The following is a 26,620-nucleotide window of genomic DNA, read 5'->3' as shown; positions in this document are numbered from 1 at the left end:
AATGGTTTTTCTCTTTTTAAAAATATATCTTTATTGATTTCACAGAGAGGAAAGGAGAGGGAGAGAGAGAGAAACATTAATGATGACAGTCATTGATCGCTGCCTCCTGCATACCCCCAAATGAGGATCTAGCCCGCAACCGGACATGTGCCCTGACCGGGAATCAAACCTCAATCCCCTGGATCCCAGGTCAATGCTCAACTCCTGAGCCACACCCGGCTGCGTATGGTTTCTCTCTCAGTCTCTCTTTCAGAGTGCAGTATGTGGTTCATTCCTAAGCCTTATTCTTTGGGGATGGTGCATTGTTAATCATTAGTCAACCCTAGTTCTGCATCCATTGAATGTTTAATTCTTAGCTCTGTATCTTTGTTATCTCTTTAGTTGCCTAAACTCTGTACGTCCCCGTTTCTTCAATAAAATATGGATAACAACACCGATGCCATTGTCTTGTTTGAGGAATTCAGAGAGACAATGCATGAAAGACACACAGAAGCGAGGTTTCTGTAAACATTGCTGTTATGATTCCTACCACTGTATTTACTCTCAGAGAGGCGGCGAGGTGGTTGTGGGAGCTGCCTCCGGTCACCCCCTCGCATGCCCCCAGCCCCATCTCTGGCTAGGCTGACTGAAACTGCAGCTCTCGTGGACAGCTCCTGGTCACCCAGCACTTGCAGCACCCTCCCTGGGTTTACCTGTGTGTCTTTCCACTTTCTGCCCCAGGGCCTCTCTCACGCCAAGAGAGCTCACCCTCCCATGTCACACGCAGCTTGGAGGCGCTGCCTGCGATCATTTCCTAGAGGGCAACCCTTACCCAGCGGGGGACAGAAGGCAGTCCACAAACACTCCAGCCTCCCAGCTTTCAGTGGACACGTCTGGGTGACATTCTGAATACTTCTCAGGAGCCTCAGCAGAATCCACTGCTTTCTACCTTATACCATAGATCCCAGGAACACATTAATATTGATTTTTCCTCATTTTCTGATCCCGTTTTGCTGTTCCTTTCCTCCTAATTTTTGTAATCATGCCTGCCCACTCCTCTCCCTTAATACTCAAAGCAGTTTTCTTCCTTAGAATCTGTTCATTCTTCCTCAGTTTCCTCACCTATACAATGCACATGATAATAGTCACTTCCTTGTAAATTTGCTATTTGCTATGAGTAACACACAAGTCATCACAGTGTAAATACAAAACACTTCGGACCCTCAGTGCCTGATAGGTAGTAAGTTGCCTGTAAGTGTTAGGCCCCAGTATCGCCTGTAGACTTCTTCAGCTGTGCCTGGAAACCTTAGCATTAGTTACACCTTCCTTCGTCATTGATTTTCTTTCCTTTGTGCGGCTTTCTTCTGCCCCTCCCTCTGTCTCCCTTTGATTTGCTGGTGCTGACTCAGGAGAGAGAGCAGCAAGTGTTCCCTAGAGCTTCGTAATTTCTGGAAGCATGTGACGAGCCCTTGTTCTGCGCTGTGCTCCGCTTTTCCTTGCTCCAGCAGCCCTGACTCCAGATCTGCCGGCACACACCGGATGCTGTGCCGCGCTTGCTTCTGCAGAGGCCCTTTCTCCGGACGCTCTGCTCTTCTCTCTGGCCGCCTGCCTCTTGGCCACCAGCCGCTCCCTGGCATTGCTCTCAGAGGGCGAGCCAGGGAGGGGGAAGATCGCGGAACCCAGACTAGCCAGTTATGGGGTCGAAAAAATTAGGACTCTTGCATTATTGGGCTTCAGTTTTCTGACCATCTCTATCCCATCCCCATGAAAAATTCAGAATCAACCTTGTGCAATGGCAGAATATTTTTCTTTGATCGAGATACAATGAAGACGTAATAAAACACAGATCTCACGCATTCAGTTTGATGAGTTTTGGCAGATGTATGCATTCATATAATGACTGCCCAAAATAAGATGATTTCCATCACCCCAGAAAATTACCTTACTTTCCTTTCTAATCAATTCCCCTCAACTACCCCAGCAAACACATTTTGATTTTATTACTATATGTGTTTTCCTCATCTTGAACTTTATATAATTGAAATCACCCATATCTGTTCTTCTGTTTCTGATCTTCTATTTAGCACAATCCTGAGATACATCTATGTAATTGTATGTATTAGAAGTTTGCTATTTTTATTGCCGAATACTATTCTATTACCTGAATGTGCTCTAAAATTTTTTTAACCCATTATCATGTTGATAGACATTTGAGTAAGCTGTGATTTGGGACTAATGTGAATAAGGCTGCTGGGCATATTTTTAAAATGTATTTTTGAGTAAATATATTTTCTTTGAAGTAAATCACTGCAGGTGGAATTGCTGTGTCATAGGTGAAAGTATGTTGGGTTTTATAAGAAACTACCAAGCAGGATCGATAACATTTTACCCTGCCACTGACAATGTACCAGAGTTCCAGGTCCTCAGTAACCTTGTCAACATTTAGTATTTTCCGTCTTTTCAGTTTTCGCTATTCTAGTGGGTCTGAACTGGTACCTTACTGTATGTGGCTTTGTTTACATTTCTCTGATGACTAATGTTTCCGGGCACCTTTTCACTGTGCTTACCAACTATCTCAATTGTCCTCTTTTGTCTTTTCAAGTCCTTAATGGTGGTGAAGTGAAGCCAATTTGACCAATACTTTTGAGCGCCTGCCCTCAATCGTGCAAGAAGGAAATGCAAATATCTAGGGTTCTTCAGAAGTTCAGGGAGTCATCTACTTAGTAGCACATGCTATCGATGCTCTACTCATACCTCTTGGCATTTACTTGCCCAGAGCATGTCAACAATCTCCCGAGACTCTCTATGGGATAACTTCCTTTTGGCCTGTGGTAGTATAGGCCAGAAATGTCTGGGAATTAATGCTCCCAGGGGCAGCCCTCAATCAATGATAGGTGGGAATCAGAGGTTAAATACCCCTACTTTCTTTCACTTTGAACAGAATAACTCCGAAGATGTTCTACACTGACTCCCAGAGTCCCCCAAAAGAATTGAGCCTTAGTTGTCCACAGTAATAATGTATTCAATGAAGCAAACTTATCGGCTCCTTCTTTCCCTGTCACATTTCCTATTCTCACACTGATGTTCTATAGGATCACCTCCAAAGTGAACTGCTTGTACTCAAGTTCTTACATTGTAATCTCCTTCTAGAAAACATAACTGAGATTCCTGTCCCCAAAGATGTATGCTGAGACATAATAATTGTATGAGAGACTAATTAAGACATTGATGAGTTATGATGATGAACTTATGGCATTGATTTCCTTGGTAGCCACACAGATGATGAAAGGACCAGGTGGATATGGCAGAAAATCAGTAATGTCAGTGCCTAGGAGAAGCAAAAGTCCCTATGGACTAGAGGCTGAGGGTTGGAATAGGTTTTCTAGAAAAGCTAGGGATATTGAAGTGTGAACTGGGAGGAGGGGAGGACATTCTAGGAAGCAGATGGGTTAGGACGATGGCATGGACATACACATTATATTTGGAGAAGCAACCTTTCTGGAGCTTGAGATTATACGGAAAGGAACAAAAAAATAAGCCTTGCAGTGTAGGTTAGGATCACATTAAAAAGATTCAAATGAAAAATTAGGATGTTTGGGCTTTTCCTCCTAGGTAGTACAGAGATATTGAACATTCTTCAGCAGGGAGTAACACAAAAACAGTAGGTTTGTAGGAAAACTAACATAATGTCATTGTAGAGGGTCAATCAAGGCTTAAAGTAGAAGGTAGTTTTAGTGACTGATACAAACTGATAAAATCCTAAAAATGGGTAGTGGTAATGGGATTGGAAAGGATAGCATCAATTCAGGAACTATTGAAAAAATTCAGTAGAATTTGGTGACACTGATAATGGAAAGTTGGACAGATAAATGAGCCCAAGTAGTTCTAAAGCTTCTAGGCAGTTGGTTTCAAAATATTGCCCTAACATTATCAGAAATAAAGAAATTAAGGGGAGATGAAATTTTAGAGTAAAGCTATTAATCCATTAAATTTTATATACTGTAATTTAAACTTTGGTTCCATTTGTGGTGATCAATAGTCATACATCCACATCCAGCAGATACTTAAGATTTGGGACTGGAATTTAGGAGAGAGTTTGTACTGTTAAAGTACATCTGAGAGTCATTTTCTTGGAGGTAACACTTAAAGCTTTGGATAAGATCACGAAGGAAGAAAGTTAAAAGAAGGAAGAACATAGAACTGAGGATAAAGCCCTGGCTAAAGACCACACTGAGAGGGAGTACAGAGAAAGATAAGCGAGTGAAACACGAATGTGCAGTCAGAAGAGTCATGGAGTAGAAGGGAAAGATGGTAGAGTGATGGGGGAGAAACACTGAAATATCTTCACATGTCAGGGAGAAAGGTGACTCCTGGGGCTGTGGGAGAGGTGACGCAAGACCTTGACTTCATTAGGCCCTCGGCCTGCTTGGAGAGCTGAAAGGGACACATGTGAGGAAGCAATAAAACAACACAGTGGCAAGCTGAAGCGTTGGAGCTGCCCTGAGAGCTGTGGAGGGGCCGGGGGCACGGGCCGGGGCAAGCGACAGGCGTCGGGAATGAGACCGAGTCAGAGGCGGAACCTGAGCATGAGTTCAGTGGAAAGAGGGAGAGAAAAAAGAATTTGCATGAGGAAGACCACCATGAGTAAAATAACTGAGGAGAGACTGAAGCTATTTGGGGACATAATTAAACTAAGGGATGAGGGTATTTACAAACTTACTTATGCAAACACTGCCTGCTTTGCCAAGAATTTTAAGCTCCCTGGGCTAATTTAAAGAGAAAGGACCTAACCATGTCTGGCCTTGAGGGAGCTACCTATGAAATCAGCTGAGCTAGTGAGAGTGATACGTGACCACAGATGCAGAGCAGAAACCGAGACACTTTGGGGGCTAAAAGTGGTTTTGTGGCTGGACTTAGTCTTTGAAGTCTTTTGAGGTTATTATGAGAGAAATTGCCCTGCCTAGTGCCTTGCATTGCTGAGGCCCTTACTTCTTTTGGTTACCCCAAGATACCCAAATCTGCTTTCATGAAAGTTGTTCCTCTAAGTATCTAGTGGTATCAGAATCTAGCCCAATGGGAAACACAATCTCGGATAAAAGTTTCTACCCCACTAGGTTTCCTGAATATAATGGCAATGAGATTAGCACATTTTCCCAGTGATTGAGTTGGCATGTGTCCATAGATTTATAAATAGAATTTATTGTGAAAGTTACTGTGCTACATGGGTAAGTAGCTATTGCAATTTGATGAGAGAAAGTGTTCTCTGAAAAGAAACTATTATATGCCTTATATGCCATGGCATCTGAGGACAAAAAGGGACAGAGGATACAAGTGAGTTTTGTTTTCAGTTCATTCTACTCTATGTACAATTATGAACAAGCAGATATATTTAACATTTGGCAAATGGATTGATATTTTCCTATTCCTCTATTTTTAATCACATTGGTAGGGCCAGTTGGGGGTAAATGACAATTTCAAATCTTTCATCATTTTGCTGTCTTTAGGGGGTAGAAGGGTGACATGTTGGAGTATGTCCAGATGTCTGCTGGTGTCTCTCCCAGGAAAGCAATAGTCTCATGGTACTTGAATACCTTTTAGTGTCAGGAGCCAATCTGTGCCTCAATCCAGCCATCATATCCTGATCTGCATTTACTGCATTCAGATGAGACTGATGGTGAATTTCTGAGGTGAACACTACGATAAAAGGAAATTTAAGTAACTGAAAATATCACTGTTGCTGTCACTGCTAAACATATCTCATTTCTGAAGGATGGAGTTGCATGTTACAACCAGAAAAAACTGTTTTTAATAAGATCAGTTTCAATGAGCTTTTGTGTTTTGTGATCCAGTCCAAATTCTAATAGTGAGAAAACACTTTTATCCCGGTCAGAACCACATTTAACGTCTTCTCTTAAAAAAATCAGCATTCCCTTTAACCAGCTGAGTTCTGTGCCATGATCATACAAGAGAATGCATGCTGCTGCTGCTGCTTGTGTGTGTGTGTGTATGTGTGACTTGGGTTTTATGCAGAACTGTCTTTACATTGCATTTCTTTTTTCTTGATAGTCTAGCTCCACAGTGAGAGCCTATCAAACTAGTAAGTCAAGACTGACCATGAGCCCTGGCTTCAGCTCCCAGTGGAACAGCAGCCAGCCAGCCTGGAATACATACTCCTTTCCAAGAGCGAGCTTGCACTACCAGTCCCATGCCAGCTACACCTACTGTACTGGACACCCTACTGTAAGTACCCTGTTCTGTATTTAGAAAATTGGATGCTTTACCCAGTACATTTTGAATCCAGAATTGGTGTCTCTCTATTAATTGGGCAACTTTTCCAATGCTATAACTCTTTTAAGGCAAGAATATGCTACTCTTGAGTAACAGATGAGCCATGGAGAGTGTCTTAAGTGTTTACATGACATATGTTTGGATCTTCTGTGCTGAAAATTGATGTTTCATTTAAAGCTATCTCTAGGTGTAATAGGTTGGCAGAATTTTCAGAATGCTGGTACAGAGGGTGAATATATGTATGTCCCTGGTTTTATTTTCTGGCATCCTCCTGGCTGTTGCTTATGAATTTAGTTGTTGCTTTTGCATTGAGAGTGAGTGTCTTTCAAAATTGACCAGAAGAGTCCATGGAGCCTGTATGTCCCCAAATTCATTAGTGATGTTGTTCCTAATAGTTAAACATATTAACATATACATGTAAATTCAGCAGTAGGGTGTTTTCCAGTTCCTGCTACCTAGAACTCTGGGTTATTGGCATAGATGACTCAAAGGGCAAGAGAAATAAGCTTTTTCTCTGGAGAGAATTAAACTCGTGGAATTTGAAAACCTTTTAGAATAGGGTACCTGTTTCTGTCGTCATGTTTTTTGGTAACCCAGTAAGATTACTAAGATTCTTGCTATTGTAAATTATACTTGCATACTTGAAAAAGATCATAATGAATGTTGATTAGGGAAACCTGTGTTTACTATGAAAAATCCAAACACAAGACTCCTGGGAAATGAGAGACCTTTGAAAGCAAGCCGCGCATGCTTGTCATAGTGCCTTCGTCCTACTCTCAGTAATAGTAGACTTGACTTGGATTATTCAGCCATCCACAGGGCCCATGTGGACTTCTGCACGTTGGCCATTCTGTTTGCATGCCAAGGTTATGGGATTATAAAGTGTTCCAAGCTTCTAAAATGAGAAAATGTGTTTCCAATATCATGTCATAAAAACACTTAAAAGAAGACTCAAGGAATCCACTCAAAATGTAAATTGGTGTAATTCTGTTAAAAGGTGATTTGGAAATGGCTGTCAAAATTTAAGTTGCACATACCTTTGACTCAGTAATTAAACTTTTGGCATCTAACTGGACATGTACAAGGATGTATGCACAAGGACGATGTTAGGAACAATTTTGAAATTACTTGGGTAAAAACACCTAAATACTCCTTATTTATTTTGATTCATCCACTTTTTTCCCCAACAGCAATTTATTAAGTAGCATTAGGCATTTTTATATTCCAGTATTTTTCTTGGTGGAAGAGGCACAGGAGTGAACAAGGCCAAGTCTTGCTCTCATGGGGCTTCTATTCTAGGGAGCAGAAAGCTGGTAATTACATAAATAAACATATCAATAAATAAAAAGGGGCAACAAACCAGGAAAGTGTGCAGTCATGTTAAATGCTATGCAAAGACTGGAAAGAGGCTGGATGGTAGAGAAGGGCCGAGTGACTAAGTTGCATGGTCAGCCAAGTCCTCACTTAGGAGAAACAATGATGCAGAGTCCAGGAGGGAGAACATCCCAAGCAGAGGAAACAGTGAGGACCTGAGGCAGGAACGAGCCTGAATGTTCATCACACAGAGAAAAAGCCAGTGAGCGTGGCACTTAGCCCCGAAAAAACAGACCGAGGTAAGGTCAGAAAGAAAAGCAGAGGCCAGAGTATGTAGTGCTTTGTAACGTGAAATAAGGCATTTATATTTTTTTTATTTAAGCATGGTGGGAAACCATTGGAGGGTTTTAAGCAAGGAAATTATAGGACATAATTTATTTTTTTTAGGACTCACTCTGGCTGCTTGAAGAATTCCTGGTCAGGGAGTCAAGTTAGGAGAGTATTACCAGCATGTACGCACACACATGCACACACACACACACAGAGGCATGTGTGTGCGTGTGGGGGGGGGAGGTACTTCCTCGTACTGCAGACTGAAGTTCTGCAGTAAAAGGAAGATTTCTTCTTGTATATCCCTTAGTATGTTTGATGTTCAAAATAATGCATCTTTTTGTCATAATAATAAAGAACCAAGATGCATATATTTTGAATAAAATTTTCTGGAGTAACTAGTTCTATATCTAAAATGTCTCATTGGCCTTTTCCTTCAGTCAATATTTGGCAAGCTAGTTATATAAAATATAATATAATGAAATATTTTAATTCATATTCTTACTGGCCTCCAGGTCATCTAGAAGTAGCTGATACTTACTGAGCACATTTTCCAAGCTCTGTACTGAACACCTTCATGTGTATTATCATATGTGGTATTTTCTGTCTCAGCTTGGGACTTCATGCATGCAGGGAGCCAACTTAAAGTATATGCAGATTTTCAACTGTGTGGGTGGTCAGAGCCCCTAATCCCCAAGTTGCTCAAGGGTCAACCATATATATATTCAGCATAGCCCTAGGAGGTAGATACTGTTATTGTCATCAATTTAAAGATTAGTGAAATGAAGCTCAGGCAAATTAACTATCTTGCCCAATGTTACGACTAGTGGTGGAGCCTGAGATTCAAATGTTGGCTGTCTAGCCTCCAACCAGTATTCATATCCATTGTATGCTATTGCTCCTTACCAGAGTCCCTCTGTTGTTGTTTACATGCTGAGGACAATGATTGTACCCCAGATAGAACTCTTTGTAATCATTTAATTCAAATGTGCATGTTACTCCTTAGAGAAGTCCTTTTATTTATAAGATACTTGATTTAGGTCTGGGGGAGGAATGAAGAATAGATTTTGTCCTGTCCTGGAAACCACTGGAATAATTACAGGATGTCTAGCCACTTTTTATGCTTTAAAACCTAGAGACTGTTACTTCCTTTTGTGACACCACTGAGAGTGAGTTGAATCAAGCATGAAAGTAGAAGGAAACGAGAAAATCTATAGGAAAGAGCCATGGGTATTATACTTTTGATTTCAAGGATACTCTAAGGATCAATTTTAAACCTATTTGACATTCTTCCATTATTTCAACATTTAAATATTTCTTTCAGATTTTCCTCCCATGTGTGATCATATGGCAATAAACTTTGGACTCCAAGATCAGTGCTCTTTTAAGTTTCCTACCACCTTCTAAAAGAAATGATATAATCTAAAAATAGACCAGGGGTTCAGTATAAGGGGACTTTGAGAGCTAAGTGAAGATGCCAACATCCCAAAGGGGTGATAATTATTACTTGGATCATTATGGCAAGCCAATTACTAGAGAAATATTTGGCGCTCCAAAATGTGAGAGTAGATTCGGTAGTTGTCATGCAGTGTAAGATCCACAGAGGTTTTGTGGTTAAAACCACAGAAATGGAATTCCTGTCTGAATAAGCTGCCAGTGATTTTCTTGAGTCATATAATTTAGTAGCCTCTAATGAAACTATAAATGCTCTACCACCTTGTAAGATTCTGGCCCTTTTCTCTAAGTTGCTAGTTTGATTGAAGGTTTCCAGCTCTTTAATTTCCCAGGGTTACAAGGGTGTCAGCAAATGTGATGTTTGTGTAGTCAGTACACGTGATGCAAAGTGCTTCCTTTTGCTTTCATTCCTCTGCTACTGAGGAACCCAGATACCCCTTGAGTGTCTGTCTGATTAGTGAACTTGAAATTGGTAGCATATGGAAATCTCAGAATACAGTTATGCCTCTTGCTGACCATGTAAGGATTTCTTAGAGTCCTATTGTACAACACTGTATTAGTTTCCTGTGGCTGCTGTAACAAATTACCACAAGCTCAGGGACTTAGAACAATACACATTTGTTTATTCTCTTACTGTTTTGGAGGTTAGAGTCTGAAATCGAGGTGTTGGCAGGGCTGCAGTCCATCAAGAGCCTCTAGAGGAGAATCTGTTCCTTGCTTTTTCCAGCTTCTAGAGCTACATTCCTTGCAAACCTGGGCTCCTAGGCCCTACTTTCATCTTCAAGGCCAGTAGCATAGCATCTTCAAATCCATTTCTTCTCCATCTTCACACTGTCTCCTAAGTCTGTGGTCAAATCTCTCTGTTTCTTTCTTATAAAGACATGTGATTACATTTAAAGGCCCACCCAAATAATCCAGGATAACCTCCCCATCTAAAGATCCTTAACTTGATGACATCTGCAAAGTTCCTCTTGCCATATAAAGTAACTTGTACAGCTCTTGGAGACGAGTTGGAGGACATCTGGGAGGACTGTTGTTCAGCCTACCACAATCATAATATCCAGTGACTCAGTGGCTAACTTCTGGGCCACTTTGTGAAACTGACGAGACTTCTCACTGAGGAAGTTAAGGTGAGAGGGGTATTTTGAATGATAGAAGACTGAAATTGATAACCTACAATTTTTCAGCTCACGGTACATATAAATTAATTACTAAAATTCTATGGCATACACAAAAATATATATTTTGCTGATCTGACAAAAAATAGGTATAATTTTGATTCAGTCATCATATGGCTATATGGCTATTGTTGTGTTGGCTCTTTTCTTTTTTTTTTCTTTTTTTGATAATCTAAAGGAAAAGAGGTCAGTTCCCCTGACTAAATAGTCAGGTATTGCTTGTTTTAATAATTCTTACGGCACACCGGTTGAAAATCACTGCTCTATGGCAATTCAAAATTATTGACATTTACTAATATAACTTTGATTTTTCTGAAACACATCATTTTTCTACTTCTAAAATGAAATAACTATCACCTTGATAATCACTCCAATGCATATCTTAAAATAAAATGTAAAGGCAAAGTTATTAAAACTCTCCTAATGTTTAATCCAGGGCACTGGTAAATGAAGAAGCTATACAAATGAGGAAACTCTGTCCAGGCCTCTAAGATAGCATCTTCAACTTGGGATATAAAATGGCAAAGAGTAATATTCAAAATAGTCAAGCGGTGCAGTAATATAACTGATAATGTAAGTCAAATATTAAACATTCCATACTCTTTTTTTATTGCCTAAGGAAGTTGATATCATATAAATTTCTTACCTAGTCATATTTTTTGTAACACATTTCATTCTAATGATTTCCAAATACTATATTGACTCGCATGCTGGTTTTGGTCTTTCATTTTATATTTCTATCAGCAACTAAATGATAACCCTGCTAGCTTCATGATTTGACATGGGGAACTGCATCAAATTTCCAAGAACTTGCTATGAACTGATAGTCGTTTAGTGACTGGGGATCACGTTAATCCTAAAAGAAGGATGTTGGTTGAGCTGCCCTTCCTGATAGCTCTCTCCCTGCATCTGCTCCCTTGTGCCTTTTTCTTCTCACGCCTGAAAGATGTTATAATTTGGGTGATCCTAAAGAGATAGATAGGGGGACGGGAGGGGGGGGTGGGCAAGGATGAAAGGTGGATGGGGGTTACCTGATCCTCACTGCTGAGGCCAGGACCTGGCTACTGTTTTCCCTTTCTCTGGTGAGGAAGCACCATGCACCTCTGTGCCCCCTGGATGCTAATTGGGAGACAGCTCGTGCCAACCACAGGCAATGACCAGGTAGAGCCAGTTAATAATGAAGACAAAATAGAAATGGCTAAAGAAAAGAAGAGATAAAATAAAAAAGTAATGGAAGTGTATACTCAGAGGTTGATGCTGCCTAGAGGTAGTGGAGGCGTTTGCTAAGGCCCTGTGTCTCCTTCAAGAGAAGAGCAGGCAGGTAGGGGAGGAAGGGTGGGCGGCCTGGTGCTGGATTCTCTTTTTCTTATTGATTGATTTTAAAGAGAAGAAGGGAGAAAGAGAGAGACGTTGATTTGTTGTTGCACTTATTTATCATTCATTGGTTGATTCTTGTATGTGCCCTGACAGAGATTGAACCCACAAACTTGGCATAGCAGGATGACGCTCTGACCAACTGAGCTACCCAGCCAGGTAAAAATAAATCCTCGAGGGAAAGAGGGAGACAGTGCTAGCATTGTCTTGCTAGAGGACTATCTCATTTAGTCATTGAACAGGTTTCTAGGAGATTCCCTCTCCAGAAACATGTATACAAAGCACAGGGACAACTGCCTTCCATCAGGAGTTAAGTTGTCAAATAAAACCAGGGTTCACAAAGCTATCAGTGGGGACATTGTCTCACAATGAAGGCAATCGCTGTCTGTGTCCATGGCAACTGTCTATATCCGAGGCACCCAGTAACTTACTAGCTGCTTCCTCAACCCAGACCCTACTTCTCCCCACAGGCAGGGACAAGCATATCTTTTGGAGGTTTATAGAAAGGATTGGGAGAGGTTGCAACTCTCTTTCTCCTAAATAAGGACTTTTATGCTTCAAGGCTACCCACTAACTTCGGAAATAAATAGCAAGTCCTCTGTAACGGATTCCCTAGCACTGTCCTCCAATACCTATGCCACAAAGAATAACAGCCTGTTTGTTGGTGGTTTCTGAAATGAAACACGAATGCTGGCATTTAGATTACTGATGATTTTTCATGGTTATCCCAATTACTGTTATTCTGTTTACTAACATGTGTGAAGTGTTTTGATACTTTAATAGCTGGTATGGCTGAACACTAGCTTAATAACAGATTTGCGCAAACTTTTTGGGCTGTAGAAAACTTTTCAAGGAGTACTGGAAATGAATAGTTTTCCATGAAATAATGACCAGATCTTCAGCTTCCGTGAGTTCTCTTTTATAAACTGATTAGTCTGATAACTTACTAGTATTCTGGTAGCTAAAGTCACCATTTATCTCAGTTTCCCTGGTTTATGCTAATTTCCTAGATCATTTATTAATAGTGTCCCCTTTTACTCTCAAGAATGTTTAAGTTTGGAAGATATATTATACAGTCTCTCTACCACAGCCCTTTACAAGAGAGAATGAATTCCTTGCATATAAATCTTACTTTGGTCTATTGCCTCGGGGTGTAAAAGCCTCCCGGGGGTACACCAACAAAGGAGATGCTTCATGTAATGACTAATCGGGCACCATAAGCCAATGAGGTTCCCCGTCTTTCCCAGCTGTGTGTGCGCGAGCTAAGGGACAAGAGTAGTGTATCATAGTCTGAAAGTCATGTCCTTTGCAATTATTTAAACTCATAAGGAAAATTTTAGATAGCTTAAAAATGGAAAAAGGATATATAATTTTCCAAAACTCTTCAAGGAGCACATGAACAGAGTTTGAAGACCACTACTCAGTGGTAATTTTTCCTAAACTTTTTTTTTTTCACTGCTCACTGTTCAGGACTCTGGCTGCCCCAGACCTTGCCCAGCTGCTCAAAAGGCCAAGACATTACACATCTCTATCTCTTTCATATTACATCATATCTAAGGCTATCACTCCCCCTTCACCCACAAAATCTCCTACAAGACTAAATATATAAAGCATGTAATAACATGGTTACATTCATTGAAGTTGGGGTAAAGAACTTTATTGGTTAGGATTCTTTTGCTACAGAAAACAGAATATTCAACTGACAGTGGCTTCAAAAACATAGATGCGTAGTAGCTGTTCTAATAATTAAAAGTCTGGATGTAGAGGTAGATGCTGGCTGATTTTCAGGTCAAGGTCAGAAAAGGCCATGCTGCTTCTGTCTAGCACTCTTGAAAAGTTTAGTTTCCGAATGCTCTCTCAGGACACTTTCTTTCTGAACAAGTCGCCATTCTATGAGGAAGCCCAAGCTACCTGGAGAGAACATACGTAGTTGCTCTCTGGTCAGTAGTTACAGCTGAGCCCAGCTTTTGTCTTCTCAGCCCACATGTCTGATATGTGAGTTGAGGTACTGCCAGATGACTCCATTCTTGAGCTGCTTGAGCCACTTCCAGGTATTTGTCTTCCCACTAAAGCCCCAGACAGGAGAGAGCAGAGACAAAGCATTCCCACTGTGTCCTGTCTAAATTCCTGACCTGCAGAACTGTCAGCATAATCAAATGGTTGTGATTTTAAGTCACTAAACCTGGGATAGCTTGTTACTCAGCAGTAGTAAATGGAACAGTAGCTATTTCTAGGTTTGGTGCAGCAATTAATCAGCATCATCAAAGGGAGAGGCTCTTTCTGTCTTTCCTCTTGCCATCCTCAGTGGTTGTGATGTCACCTTTCCTTGGCACAGAATGAAGCCCACAACCCCACATTTCATTCCATACAACAGTCTTTCCCAAAAGGAAGGAAGAGAGCAGGGACTTTCATTTGCACCACTGTTTTATCAAGTAGGAGATTATTCCTCAGAATTCCTTTGGTAGACATCTCCTTATATCTCACTGACCCAAACTGGTTTTCCTAGTCAACTTTAGACTAATAAGAGGCAAAAGAATATAGACCTTCCAGTATTGCTCTAAACCATGCACATTTAAATAATCTTCTATCTTTTGTTTTTATATGTAACCAATCCCAATCTTGACCAATGAAAGCAGAACTTACCCATGTGATTCTACTGTGCAATCGTATTTGAGAATCATTGGTTTAGAACCTTGGACTTAAAGTGTGACCTGTGGACTCATGGTATCAGCATCACCTGGGGGCTTTTTAGAAATACTTCAGCCTAGACATCATAAATACTTCAGTCTGCATTTTATCAAGATCCCCTGTTTATTTATATGGACATGAATGTTTGCAAAGCCCTGGTTTAAATAAACAATAATTTATTCCCTGGGGCTAGTCATATTGATACCTAAACAAATTCAGGGTCCTATTAGGACAGAAAAGGGGAAATGCCTGTTGGGAAAACAACCAACAGTGTCTGCCATAGGGACCTAGACCTGTGTTATTTTGCCTCCCCAGCATGCCCCGAGGCATCTCCCTAGAGGAGTAAGTCTCCTTGGAACACAGTTTTACAAATCATACACTAAATGCCAATTCCTGTTTTTATTACAGTTTTATAAAACCAAGATTGAATCAGCTGTGATGCTTCTACTTCTCTGTATGGCTGGTCTGTCACTTATTTGCATATGACTCAGGGAGAATAAATACTCTTGGGCTTACTGTCCTAAAGCTCCCTCTTTTATTTGCATAATTTTTCAGGGACTAAGGCTTTAAAGTGTACTTGCTCCTGGGCTATACTTTTTTGGTTGTCTAGTACTCACTCATGTAGACTACCTAGAGTAGCTGAGTCCCAGCCATGACCCCTCAACTCCCTTAAACTTTCAACAAGGTCATATCTTCATTCAGCAAACATTTACTACATTCTGTAAGCTTGACATTGTGGTGTGTAGGCTCGGTGATAGGAAAGTAGGATAGAAGAGGAAGGGAATGAAGGATATAAAATGTCCATATTTTCAAGTTGCTTAAAACTGGTGAAGAAGAGATAAGGAAAGAGACTGATAGTAGATGATGGTAGCAAGGTTTTAAACCAGTGGTTCTTAAATACTAAATATAGACCCTTGGCACCTGTAGGTTGAGGGAGTTGCAGACATGTAGGGGCTGAGCATTTGGGCTCTGACATCAGACTGACTTGAGTTCATATCTCAGCTGCATCACTTAGGGAAAAGGTATTGAACCTGTGAGAGTCCACTTTCTTCTCTATAAAAATAGGGAAATTTAAGCTACTTCCTGAGGTCATTTTGAGAATTTAATGAGATGATATATGCAAAGCTGTTTAACACAGGCTTACTCCTTATAAATCACTAATGGATAGAAGTTATACTACAATAGGAAAGAAATCAATTTCAATTTGGATGATCAGAGAAGGCTTACAGACTCCCAGATTGCAGTATTTGGATGGCATCCTCCTTAAGACTCTGGGACTCAGCATTTGAATTATTGAGAGGCCCTTGAGAACATGAAGATTTCATCTGTATACGCCTGGAAATTTCAACCTTTCCCCTTAATTTTCTGTTGAGCATCATGCTTTCATTGACCAAGACCAGGAAGGCATTACATATTTGCCCACAGTTGGCCATTTCTAGTGAGACCTGACATCTAAATGCTGTTTGTTTTATATGGTTTTTTCCCCAAACGCAATGTTTTCCATGAAAAAATGAGAACCTTGTTCTGGTTCTTTTTTCACACACTGTTGGAAAACCTGAGGTTTCATGTGGTGCATTTTATTCCCTTTGCTCAGTTCTCAGCCATGAAAGTCACTTTCCCGTGGCTGTTTCTCTCTTCTGATAGTCCCATATCCCATCTCCATAATGCAGGCCTCAGTGCTGCTTAATTCTGAGTATCCAACACAGATGTCTGGGGAATGGATTCAGCCATCAGTCCCGCCATAGTCCACACCTCCTATGACAGAAGCTTGGATTTCATAGGACATTGTTGGAATTCCAGGCAGGATCTCAGGCTGCTCAAACCTAACTTTAACAGCTCTCAATTTCTTAGGTTTAATTTAAAAAAAAAAAAAATCCCCTGCCTTGATAATTTAAAAAAATTGACATTACAATTGATTACATGCAATAAAGCATCACATAAAATAAATTTTAAAACCATCATTAAAATATTACCTTATAAAAATAAACTATTTTCAAAGACTTTTGTTGATTGCATGGCATCTCGCACATTTTGGTTATGACCACTGGGGTGAAATTCAACTCTCCTAGTAACAAGGACCGTGATTCATAGGAAATTTTTTTTAAAAATCTTAGTTATTGATTTTAAAGAGAGGATGGGGCGGGGGGCAGAGAGAGAGAGAAAGAGAAACATGGATTTCTTGTCCCACTCATTTATGCATTCATTGGTTGATTCCTGTGTGTGCCCTGACAGGGGATCAAACCCACAACCTTTGCACATCGGAACAGTGCTCTAACCAACTGAGCTACCAGGCCAGGGCTAAGAATTTAAAGGTGATAGGGAAGAAAAGAGTGGCATCCCTGATGCAAAAAGGTGCATGACATGGAAAGGTCCTGGCTTATGATCAGCACTGTTCTAAATGTTAGGGCTGACGTAAGTTACCCGTATGTCTGCTATCTGTTATCTTTGTGAAGGAAGCTTCCTGAACATAAACTTGTTAAGGTGAGACTTCATGCTTCCAAGGTAGTGAATGCCTTTGGAAAAGAAAAAGAAATTAATCTTAAGAACAAAAATGCTTCTGATTAGCTCCCCATTCCCTTTTAGGGAGTGTAAATGCTATCAATTGCTTTTCTGAAGGGATTTTCAATGCAGTCTCTCAAGGCCCAGCTTTGCAGTAATCACAGGCAGTGAACTGGGATGGCACCAGCGAAATCAGCTCAGCACATTGGAGCAGCTCCCTAATTGTTCAAGTATGAAGACCCATTAAGGCTGGGTCTTTTCAATCACGAAATTAGCGCAGGTAAACATTCAAGCGATTTTGATTATACGTTACAGTGAAAGGGAAAATTCCAATGTCCTTCCCTAGCCATGGAGGAGAGCTGTTTACCTTTCAGATACTTTTTGGTTGTGGAAGCTTTTTCTTTTTCAAGAGCTCATCAAACTTAGGTGGGTATTTCAATAGTAATAGAGAAATAATAACAAACAAAAATATAATAAAATGTGCACCTCTGAACCCAACAGAACCTCTAAACCCTTCAGAAACAGAACCTTACAATACTTTTGCTGCTCCCCTGGTCCCCTGTAAGGCAACTCCTTGCTAGGGCCTGGAGAGGGGTGGGGATATGCTTTACCACACACTCGCCTATGTTCAATACTATCAGTCAATTAAACTTTTGTTAATCTGGGTGAAGATGGTAAGCTATTGTCTTAATTTGCATTTCTCTCATCTCTGGCGAGGCCAACCATCTTTTCACTTAATCAACCATTTATAATCTTGTAAGAACTTGGCTCCTTCCCTGAATAAAATAGCATGATAATATAAAGCAGTGTAACTAGAGATGTTCGCCCTTCCACTGCATTGTAATTTCATCATAAAAGCAATAGAATTATATTCATATCACCTGCAAATTGGTATTTTTGTGGATATTTGGACTTAATCTAAAAAAATCACAAACTTAATCAAGCTAAAAATGAGTTAATTTGTCTGCGTTTGTTGCCTGAGATCTTTTAGTTTTGATGTTTTAAAATAAGAGGTTTTCAAAGCACATTCGGCAATGTTATCTGATCCATTATATGTTAAATATTTTTAAATCAACAGATACAAATTAAGCACAACAAAATGCTTATTAATTTATTACTGCAGAAGTTCTTTTAGCAAGTATTACATATTTGGCATTCTAATCCCTGTTATACGCTTTTAGTGAAAATATTTTATGTTAATGACAGAATGTAATAAAAGCACCAGTAAAACCCAGGGAAATTACGAAATTCAGAATAAGAAGGGATATTTGTGAGGGTACATGGGCACCTCAACTCTCCTGGCAACATTCTATGTTTGAAGCTGGGTGATAGAGATACAGGTATTTGCATATATGATTTATACCTTCATATATTTGTAAATTATGTCTTGAAAATTAAAGCCTCAGTACTTGCCTTTCTCCAATTCTACAGTGGCACATGAATAAAGATTACCACTCTAAAGCTTAACGATCACATCTGAGGGGTTCCGATGCCAGCATACTTGGCAGCCATTCAGTGCGGGGATTGTGGACCAATTCACCGAGTCTGAATGGCCTGGATGCCTGCACTTAATCTGGCAGAGGCGAGCACGCCACTCTGATGATAGCAATTACTAGAATTCTTTGAGTTCACATGAACCACAAGTAATTAAAGTTCTTAAAGGCACCTGCAAAACAGGATGAAAAATAAGGAGGCACATGACTCAACAAATCTACTCAAAACCACTCTTATAAAACATTTTTTAAAAATTTAACCAACTGTCCTCTCTGATCGATAGTTTGCCTGTCTAATAACAAAGACCTGATGCTCACAACCTTCTACTTCTTACATTTGATGATGAATTTAAATCCCCCAAATGTGTTTGTTACCTAGTCCTAAGGGTGAGTGATGGGCTTCCTGTGGCCCCGTATTTGGGCACCTGGCTCATTTTGAAAGATAAAAGATCGCAGCCTAATAATGGTCACTTTGGGATTTAATGATTAAAATGCACAGGAATATTTTGTGAAGCAGTCTTTTTGGGATGGGAGCTCTATCTTATTTAAACACATATAACTTTTGTTGGCAAAGCTTTTTACTGACAGACATGGATAAAAATGTAACATCCGTTGGGGGGGCATACTTATTTAATGGTACACATTTGGACTTGACATTGGCTTTGCTTTGACTCTCAGATCTCATAGCAGAGATTTACCCTTTAGTGGCATTGCCTTGAGTGGTGTTCAACACTGCTATCAGTGGCAGTTAACATTTATGGCACAATTCATTTAGGTTTTTATGAGTCCTTCATATTCTCTTTATGATCCCAAACAGCAAATGTCAGTGCAGGAAATGAGTAACACTGCACACCAGAATCTCTTTGATTTTCTTTTTTATGTTAATAGTCACTAAACTTCTAAACCCAGGAAGGGTAGTTTCCTCAACCCCTCACATTGTGTATACCTTGAAGATCTTTAAGTATCATCTGGATGGAATTTCTTACGACAGAGTGATTTATTCTCTGATCCAGCTTGGGACAATATGGTTCAGGGACAGAGACATGATACCATATGGCACATATGACCATTAATTTAATTATTTTGCTTATTGAACCACTACTTGTTACATCTTTATTAAATACCTACTGTCTTAGCCAGCTTGAGCTGCTGTAACAAAGTACCATAGACTGGGTAGTTTAAACAACAGACATTTATTTCTCACAGTTCTGGAGGCCAAGATCAGGGCGCCAGCATGGTCAGATGTGATGAGAGCCCTCTTTCTGTAGCAGATGGCCAACTTCTCCTGTGTGGTCACATGGCCTTTCCTCATTGCCTGCTTGGAGAGGGAGCTAGGGAGAAGGGGCAGGGGGGAGGTTATCTTCCTCTTATAAAGCTATGGATCCCACCATGAGGGTCCCACCCTGATGACCTAATGAGCTAATTACTTCCTAAGCTCCTAAGTCCCATCTTCAAATACCATCATATTGGGGACAGGGATTCAACATATGAGTTTTGAGGGGACACAGACATTCACCCCATAGCACCTGCTATGTGCCAGGAAGTTTTATAGGCACTTCTGTGTGTTTGCTCAGGTATTCATATGGCTGATTGCTTTACCAAACACAGTTACAAATCTCAGAGGCTAAATGATAGAGAAACGTGTGAAGGTTTTCCACACATTGATTAAGGTGCTAGTTTCATTATGTCTCCCAACTTTGCAAACCCCTAGAACCTTGGAGTCACCCCAGGACCCTCTTCATTCAACCTGCAAAGAAGGGAGGAGAGAACAGAAAACTAGAACTGGGAGGGCTTTGTGGATGTGGCCTTGAGGGAGACATACGTCACTGCCACCACATTCAATTTGCTGGGACTCAGCCATGTGATCACGCTGGTTGCAAGGAAAGCTGGGAAATGTGGCCATCAGTCCTGGAAAAGAGACAATCTGTTTGGTGAGCATGCCTCTCCCAAATATACGAAAATATTAGCCAAGACCAATGAGGTTCCTCCCCGTATGGAGCATCCATTTTGGTATAACATGATGGATGAAAGACCTGTGAACAGATGCATGGTCAACAATACAGATGGTGATGAGTGCAGCGCAGAAAGTAACAATGGCCGGTGGGATTCAGGCGAACAACAGGAGAGAGAGAGTAGCATGACGGGAGAAAGAATTCCTCTCGAAATAACATTCCATCTGGGACCTGAATGAAGGGAAAGAGTCAGCTATGAAAAAACCTAGAGGGAACTTTCCAGGCAGAAGGCAAAGGGTCAGAGTCAGGGCTCAGTATGTGCAGAGCTCAGAGAGAATCTGAGTCTGGCCCAAGCTCATGGACTGAGATTGGGAGCGAGATGAGTGAGCCCAGAGGGGGACACTGGAGAACCTTACACAGGTCCTGGAGGTCTTTGCTTATTCTATGTAGAGAGATTTGATGAAGTATTTTGGATACATTTAATTTTTTCAACAAAACTGGGAAGTGGATATTATTATTCCCCCTTTTAGAAACAATAGAGTGTCATGGAGTTCAGGTAACTTCTGCAGGATTACGCAGCCAATAGAGTAGAGTCAAATTTACTCCTGAGTCTGACTCTAAAGTCATGCTTCCAACTATGATGCAACCAGGCTTTCAACCAAGATCTTAGCCAACACTGAGAACTTGTTTTCTTTTCCATGCATAAAACGATGTAGAAGAATGCGCTCTGCAATCTCAAAATTTCTGACAACTCGAAACCGCTGAGACTCTTCCAAAGCTCACGTATATTTCATGAGACATTTAAAATATTTTCATTAAAATTTTTGTCTACTATAAATATGCTTTATTCTTATGTTAAGTATTTTAGTCAGGTTTATCATTGTCAATTATAAAATTATTGTGATGCAAGGAAACTTGTAAAATTTGATACAAATCTTTTCACTTGAAAATACTACTGCTCTCAAACACTCCCCTCTCCTAAAATGTATAGCAAACTGTTCCAAATTTAACTCACAGGATTTTCCAATGTACCTTTTGATAACCTATGCCTCCTTTTTATTACCATCTAGTCTGCTGTTCTTAGAGTTTATATTTGTTCAAAATGCCCCTACCTTCATTCCCATCTTTATTTTCTTGGCAGCTAACTTTCCTTAAGTTCAGCTATTTAATTTAAAGCTTATTCTGAAGCATAGAGTAATAGGTTAAATCACTGTCAGTCTATTTTCCCTCAAACCTAGGCAGGCCACTAGAAATCCTCAACCAATTAAAGATAAAAGATAGCAGGGAGTCCGATTCCAAACCCTATCATTCAATTTTTCTCCCAATGTCTTCCCTTTCCTTTCATCTTATTTTGTACTCATGGAATCTTTTGTCTGTCTGAGGGCAGAGACAAGCTCACTCTTGAACCCTAGGATACAAAAGTACTGGAACATGAAACGTGTGTGTAGAAGAGCTGTCCACTGATTTATTTTCCATAAATGATGTGGGATTATCAGAGAACAAGAAACCCTGCAGTGGGTCGCTGTATGTGGAAAGTTGCTGCTTTGGAAACCTAGTTAGGGAAACTTTGAAACTGACGTGTGATACATACACCTCGGCATAAAGAGTCTCCTTTCTGTTCTGCCTCATTCTACCAATGCATGGAAAATTCAGAAATATTTTTAAAACAATGGTTTATTTTAAGGATAGGGAGAGCTCTATAATTATTTTCAGGGGAGATTAAATAGATAAATACCTTTTATGGCAAAAAGAAGACAATCGAGGAATATTTTTTAGAAGGAATCTTAAGATCTTTAGACCAACTAATCTCTGCTGATTTACCACTGTCTCCTCTTTATTACCCTCCTTTCCTATTGTCTCTTGTAAGGTTGACACTGGACAATAAGCTGGGATTATAGCGTCAGAAGACCTAAAGTTTTATCCAGACTCCATCATTTATTCATTTGCCGGCTCTACCCAAAATAATTTATGAATCCTGACCTGGTACCTGGTATTCTTCTCTGCACAGCATGATAACACAAGTGAAGGCACTTAGCAATATTTAATGTCATGTTAATGGGAAAATATTAACATTATTAGAATTTTTTTTTTTTCTGATTCAATTTAGCATCCTGGCTATTAAGGGCATCTCCTCTTTATAAAATCCCTGTTTATTCGGAACACTTCATCATGCCTGGACCATCCTAAATGCTAAGCTCGTTCATTTTTCTTCCTTCAGAGCTTTCCCTGTAATTGTTCTAGGATCAAGGGGCATTTTTTGAAGTGCAGAGTCTTAGGTTTGTTCACCGATGCATTCCTGCCTCGCGCTTCTCACCCTTCCGCCCTCCACGCCTGTTCTTTCTCCTGCATTTTCCTGGCTCCATTTGTTGCCACTGTTCTCTTCTTCTAAGCAAATGCTTTCTTATTATTTCCTTGGACATGATGAACTTTAAGGCCCTGTGAATCAAACGATGCTCTTCTCCTGGGAACAAAGTGAGTCATTTAAAATCCCCTCAATATTAGACTGAGTGGCAGAATCTCTTTCCCCAGCAAGTCCTTCCTGACTTTCTTCCCCTATGTGTCAGGACATTGCTACAGGCTTGTGGGATAGACAGGACTCTACTGCCTATCATTGTTTAAATTAGTTTTTTGCAGGGGGCTTGAGTTTTGAATTACAAAATACAATATTATTTTAAAACACAAGTTGTTGCTAATTGAAAACGACTTTTTCTTTCTTTCTTTCTTTCTTTCTTTCTTTCTTTCTTTCTTTCTTTCTTTCTTTCTTTCTTTCTTTCTTTCTTTCTTTCTTTCTTTCTTTCTTTCTTTCTTCCTTCCTTCCTTCCTTCCTTCCTTCCTTCCTTCCTTCCTTCCTTCCTTCCTTCCTTCCTTCCTTCCTTCCTTCCTTCCTTCCTTCCCTCCTTCCCTCCTTCCCTCCCTCTCTCTCTCTCTCTCTCTCTCTCTCTCTCTCTCTCTCTCTCTCTCTCTCTCTCTCTCTCTCTCTCTCTCTCTTTCTTTCTTTCTTTCTTTCTTTCTTTCTTTCTTTCTTCTTCTTTCTTCTAATATTTATTCAGCATCTGCCATGTGCCACATGTTGGTTCAGATGTTTGGGGTACAGAAGTGAATGAGCAGTTGTCACTCAAGGAGTTCATAGTTTAAAAGACTAGGTAACACCTATAGATCATTAGGATCATAAGATGTGGGTAAAACAAAGTCTGTGGAAGCTGCCATGAAAGCACCAAACATGATTTACTGTTTCTAACTGGGGATGACTTTACAGAAGAAAGGCTACGTTAGTAGAATCTTGGAAAGTTAAGAATGAGCCGTGTGTATGGAAGGTCATGCAAAACAGACAAATCAGCAAGACAGATGCCTGTTTCTTCAGGTATCATCAGTCTCTCTGGGCCCAAGTCTCTGCAACATGAGACAGTTGTATTAAATTTACTATCACGTCTCTCTCCAAATTCCATGCTCCTAGGATTTCTACCATGTTTTCACTATCTGCTGCATGCAAAGCAATGTGCTGACCTCCATGGAGAAAATGTTAGCTCTGTTCTCAAGGGCCTTGCTCTCCAGTGAGACATGGTAGGGACATTTCATTTCTTCAGCTTCCTGTTGATAGCAGTGCTTGAAGCGTGTGAGCAAGTTGTATGATTATGTCTAGATTCATTATAACAAGTACTGTGATCGATTACGGATGTCTGTTCTGATGAGGAGAAAGGAGTAGAGGTATGTGCATCATTTTTGTTTAGTCTTAGAGGTTAAATTTAGCAAGTTACCCAAAACCTTATCAAAGTAAAAAGTTAAAGAAATGAAATAAATAAGAAAACACCCTGAAAAGTAGAGTGTCATTTTTCGGGGGGGGGGGGGAATTCACATCATGAAAGACAAAATTGTCAAATCATGGCTTGTCCTTTAACAAATAATCTGATATCTCATTGGACAATAAAAATGATTTTGTGTTTGGGGGATGCAAAGGGGAAACTCAATATAAGCTGCTTTGAGCAAGTTAAATTACATCTTCTTTCCTAATGGCTTATCTTTCATTACAACACTGCTTAGAGGTGTCTCCCCCATTATAGTATATACTTCTTAAAAATTTTTATTTTTTTTATTGTTGACAGTATTACAGATGCCCCCCAGCTTCCCACCCCCCAGGGCAAGAACCACTGGGTCAGAATGTTGAGCAGTGTATTCTTGGCAGCTAGCACAGAAGGTATTGAATAGGCAACTCCTACACAGAAGGTATCCAATATATAACTGCTACTTGAGTGTTGAGTGAAAAATGAAAATTTCCCTGGGATAGTTTGTGTAATTTTTTTCAGCTATCAAGGTAGATACGGAAAGTTCACATCTGCAGATCATAAACAAGATGTGAGAGAATGTCAGGTATTCAGCTGAAGCCAACTATGCATGAGGAAGAGAAGTTTAGAAGTGCTGTTATTTTAGAAATAAAACTTTATGAATCTTGCATATCACCAAATAACAAGCTGGCTTTTCATTTACACAATGGAAATGAATATTAAAGTATTCATAAAACGAGTAGAGAAATATAAAGTTATTCTGATGGAATGAATTTTTAAATGCAAGGAATGAATATATATTATAGATTTATCTCAGCATGTAACAGATTTTGATGAGTGCATTGTGGACCACGGGTATAGAATTCATTTATGCAGATTCTTATGCACAGTCCATTAGAGTTCTTGAAATACATTTGGCCCATGTTTAATAAAAACTCTACAAAATTTATAATTTTCTTTTATGCCTCTTTCTTTCCATTTTTCTCTTAACCTATTTATACAGGACAGGCTGTTCCTATTGTTGGGTCTAACTTCAAGAAACATTTTGTTATTCATTAAATTGATTGAGAAATGTTTCAATTCTAGGAAGAGCTTCCTTCCAGCTAAACCTCATCATCTTTTACAGTTAGAGACCCATTTTTGCCCTCACCCAGGCAACGCAACTCTTATTTAAGCTAACGCTATGAAGTATTGCTTATAAAACTTTCTGTGAATGTGAAAACTTCAATTTTAGTGCTTATTAATTATAAAGTCATTCTCTTTATCGCTAACCTATAGCAAAATATTTCTAATCCTATTGCAATTCCTTTTCAGGGAGTCTTCTCTTCTTTTCCTTTTCTATCACAAGTTTTTTATTTCAGAAAGATGCAATTTGTGACTTTGTACAAAAGCTGTCCTTGGACCTCCTGCTATAGGAGAGAGTTATAATGAGAGCCCTTTATCATTTTCAGGCATAGTTACCTTTGGATGGGTTCAAGACTAGCATCATCCTGAACTCAAATATAGAATTTTTGTGTTGCTTGGCTATTGCTCAGATACCCACACCTAACTATGAGAACACAATTAGCAACCCAATTTAAAAAACAACAATTACGCCTTCCAAATGCCTTCTTACTTCTGTGTTTTGTAGTGTTTTTCCTTAGCTAACCTAGTGTCAGAGTACACAGGCAGAATCAGTTAATGCGCAAAATAAGTAACCTGAAAGATGGCTGGAGAGAGAGAATGAACTCAAAAAGGCATAAGTATTCAAATAACTCATTTTTGCATCCGCCCTTTCGGAATTTAAATCCTGAACCTTATTGGACAGAGATAAGGAGACTCCTGAGCTTGGCACTATTTGAGGAGTTTCATTGACATTGGATTGAGTCTGCTTCTCTACGATGAAAATTTTAAGCATTTTTTAACATAAAAATGGTCTTGGAGTCTACTTGCCCATGAAATTCACATGATTAAATATAATGAGGATTTTTCCTCCACAAAGTAAATAACCTCCTTCCCATGTGTATATTGATATAAACTCTCAGTGTGTTTGTTTTATGATTTAGCACAAATGGTTTCTCCCTTGTTTGAGGCTGAAAAATGGATTTCCTTTTGGCTCCCCTGGAGTTCTTTTTCTTTGATGGCTAGAAAGTAGGTGTTAGCTTTTCCTGAAAATCACACTTAAAGAAAACTATTGCTATGCCTTTAGAAGGTTTTCTTTTATTTATATATATATATATATATATATATGTGTGTGTGTGTGTGTGTGTGTGTGTGTGTGTGTGTGTGTGTATATTTAAAAGCACCATGGA

The 26,620-nt window shown here is 39.7% G+C and overlaps 1 protein-coding gene across 3 annotated transcripts in view; it reads left to right on the top strand.

Moving 5' to 3' along the window:
- The first annotated feature begins 6,038 nt into the window (after nucleotides 1-6,038).
- RBMS3 (RNA binding motif single stranded interacting protein 3) overlaps nucleotides 6,039-26,620 on the top strand; it is a 640,734-nt gene continuing 620,152 nt past the window's right edge. For 2 of the 3 annotated variants that reach the window (XM_016198818.2, XM_087824902.1), the window contains exon 1: nucleotides 6,045-6,219. In XM_016198818.2, coding sequence (XP_016054304.1) covers nucleotides 6,094-6,219 — 126 coding nt within the window. In that variant the 5' untranslated portion in view covers nucleotides 6,045-6,093. Of the gene's footprint in view, nucleotides 6,220-26,620 lie in introns of all 3 variants that reach the window. The other variant, XM_087824904.1, reaches the window with a different exon arrangement.

Source organism: Miniopterus natalensis, chromosome 15 (genome assembly GCF_054644295.1).
Source record: "Miniopterus natalensis isolate mMinNat1 chromosome 15, mMinNat1.hap1, whole genome shotgun sequence".
Taxonomy (NCBI): Eukaryota; Metazoa; Chordata; class Mammalia; order Chiroptera; family Miniopteridae; genus Miniopterus; species Miniopterus natalensis.
Note: the sequence above shows the minus strand (reverse complement) of the source record. Positions and strands in the feature narration are given on the sequence as shown.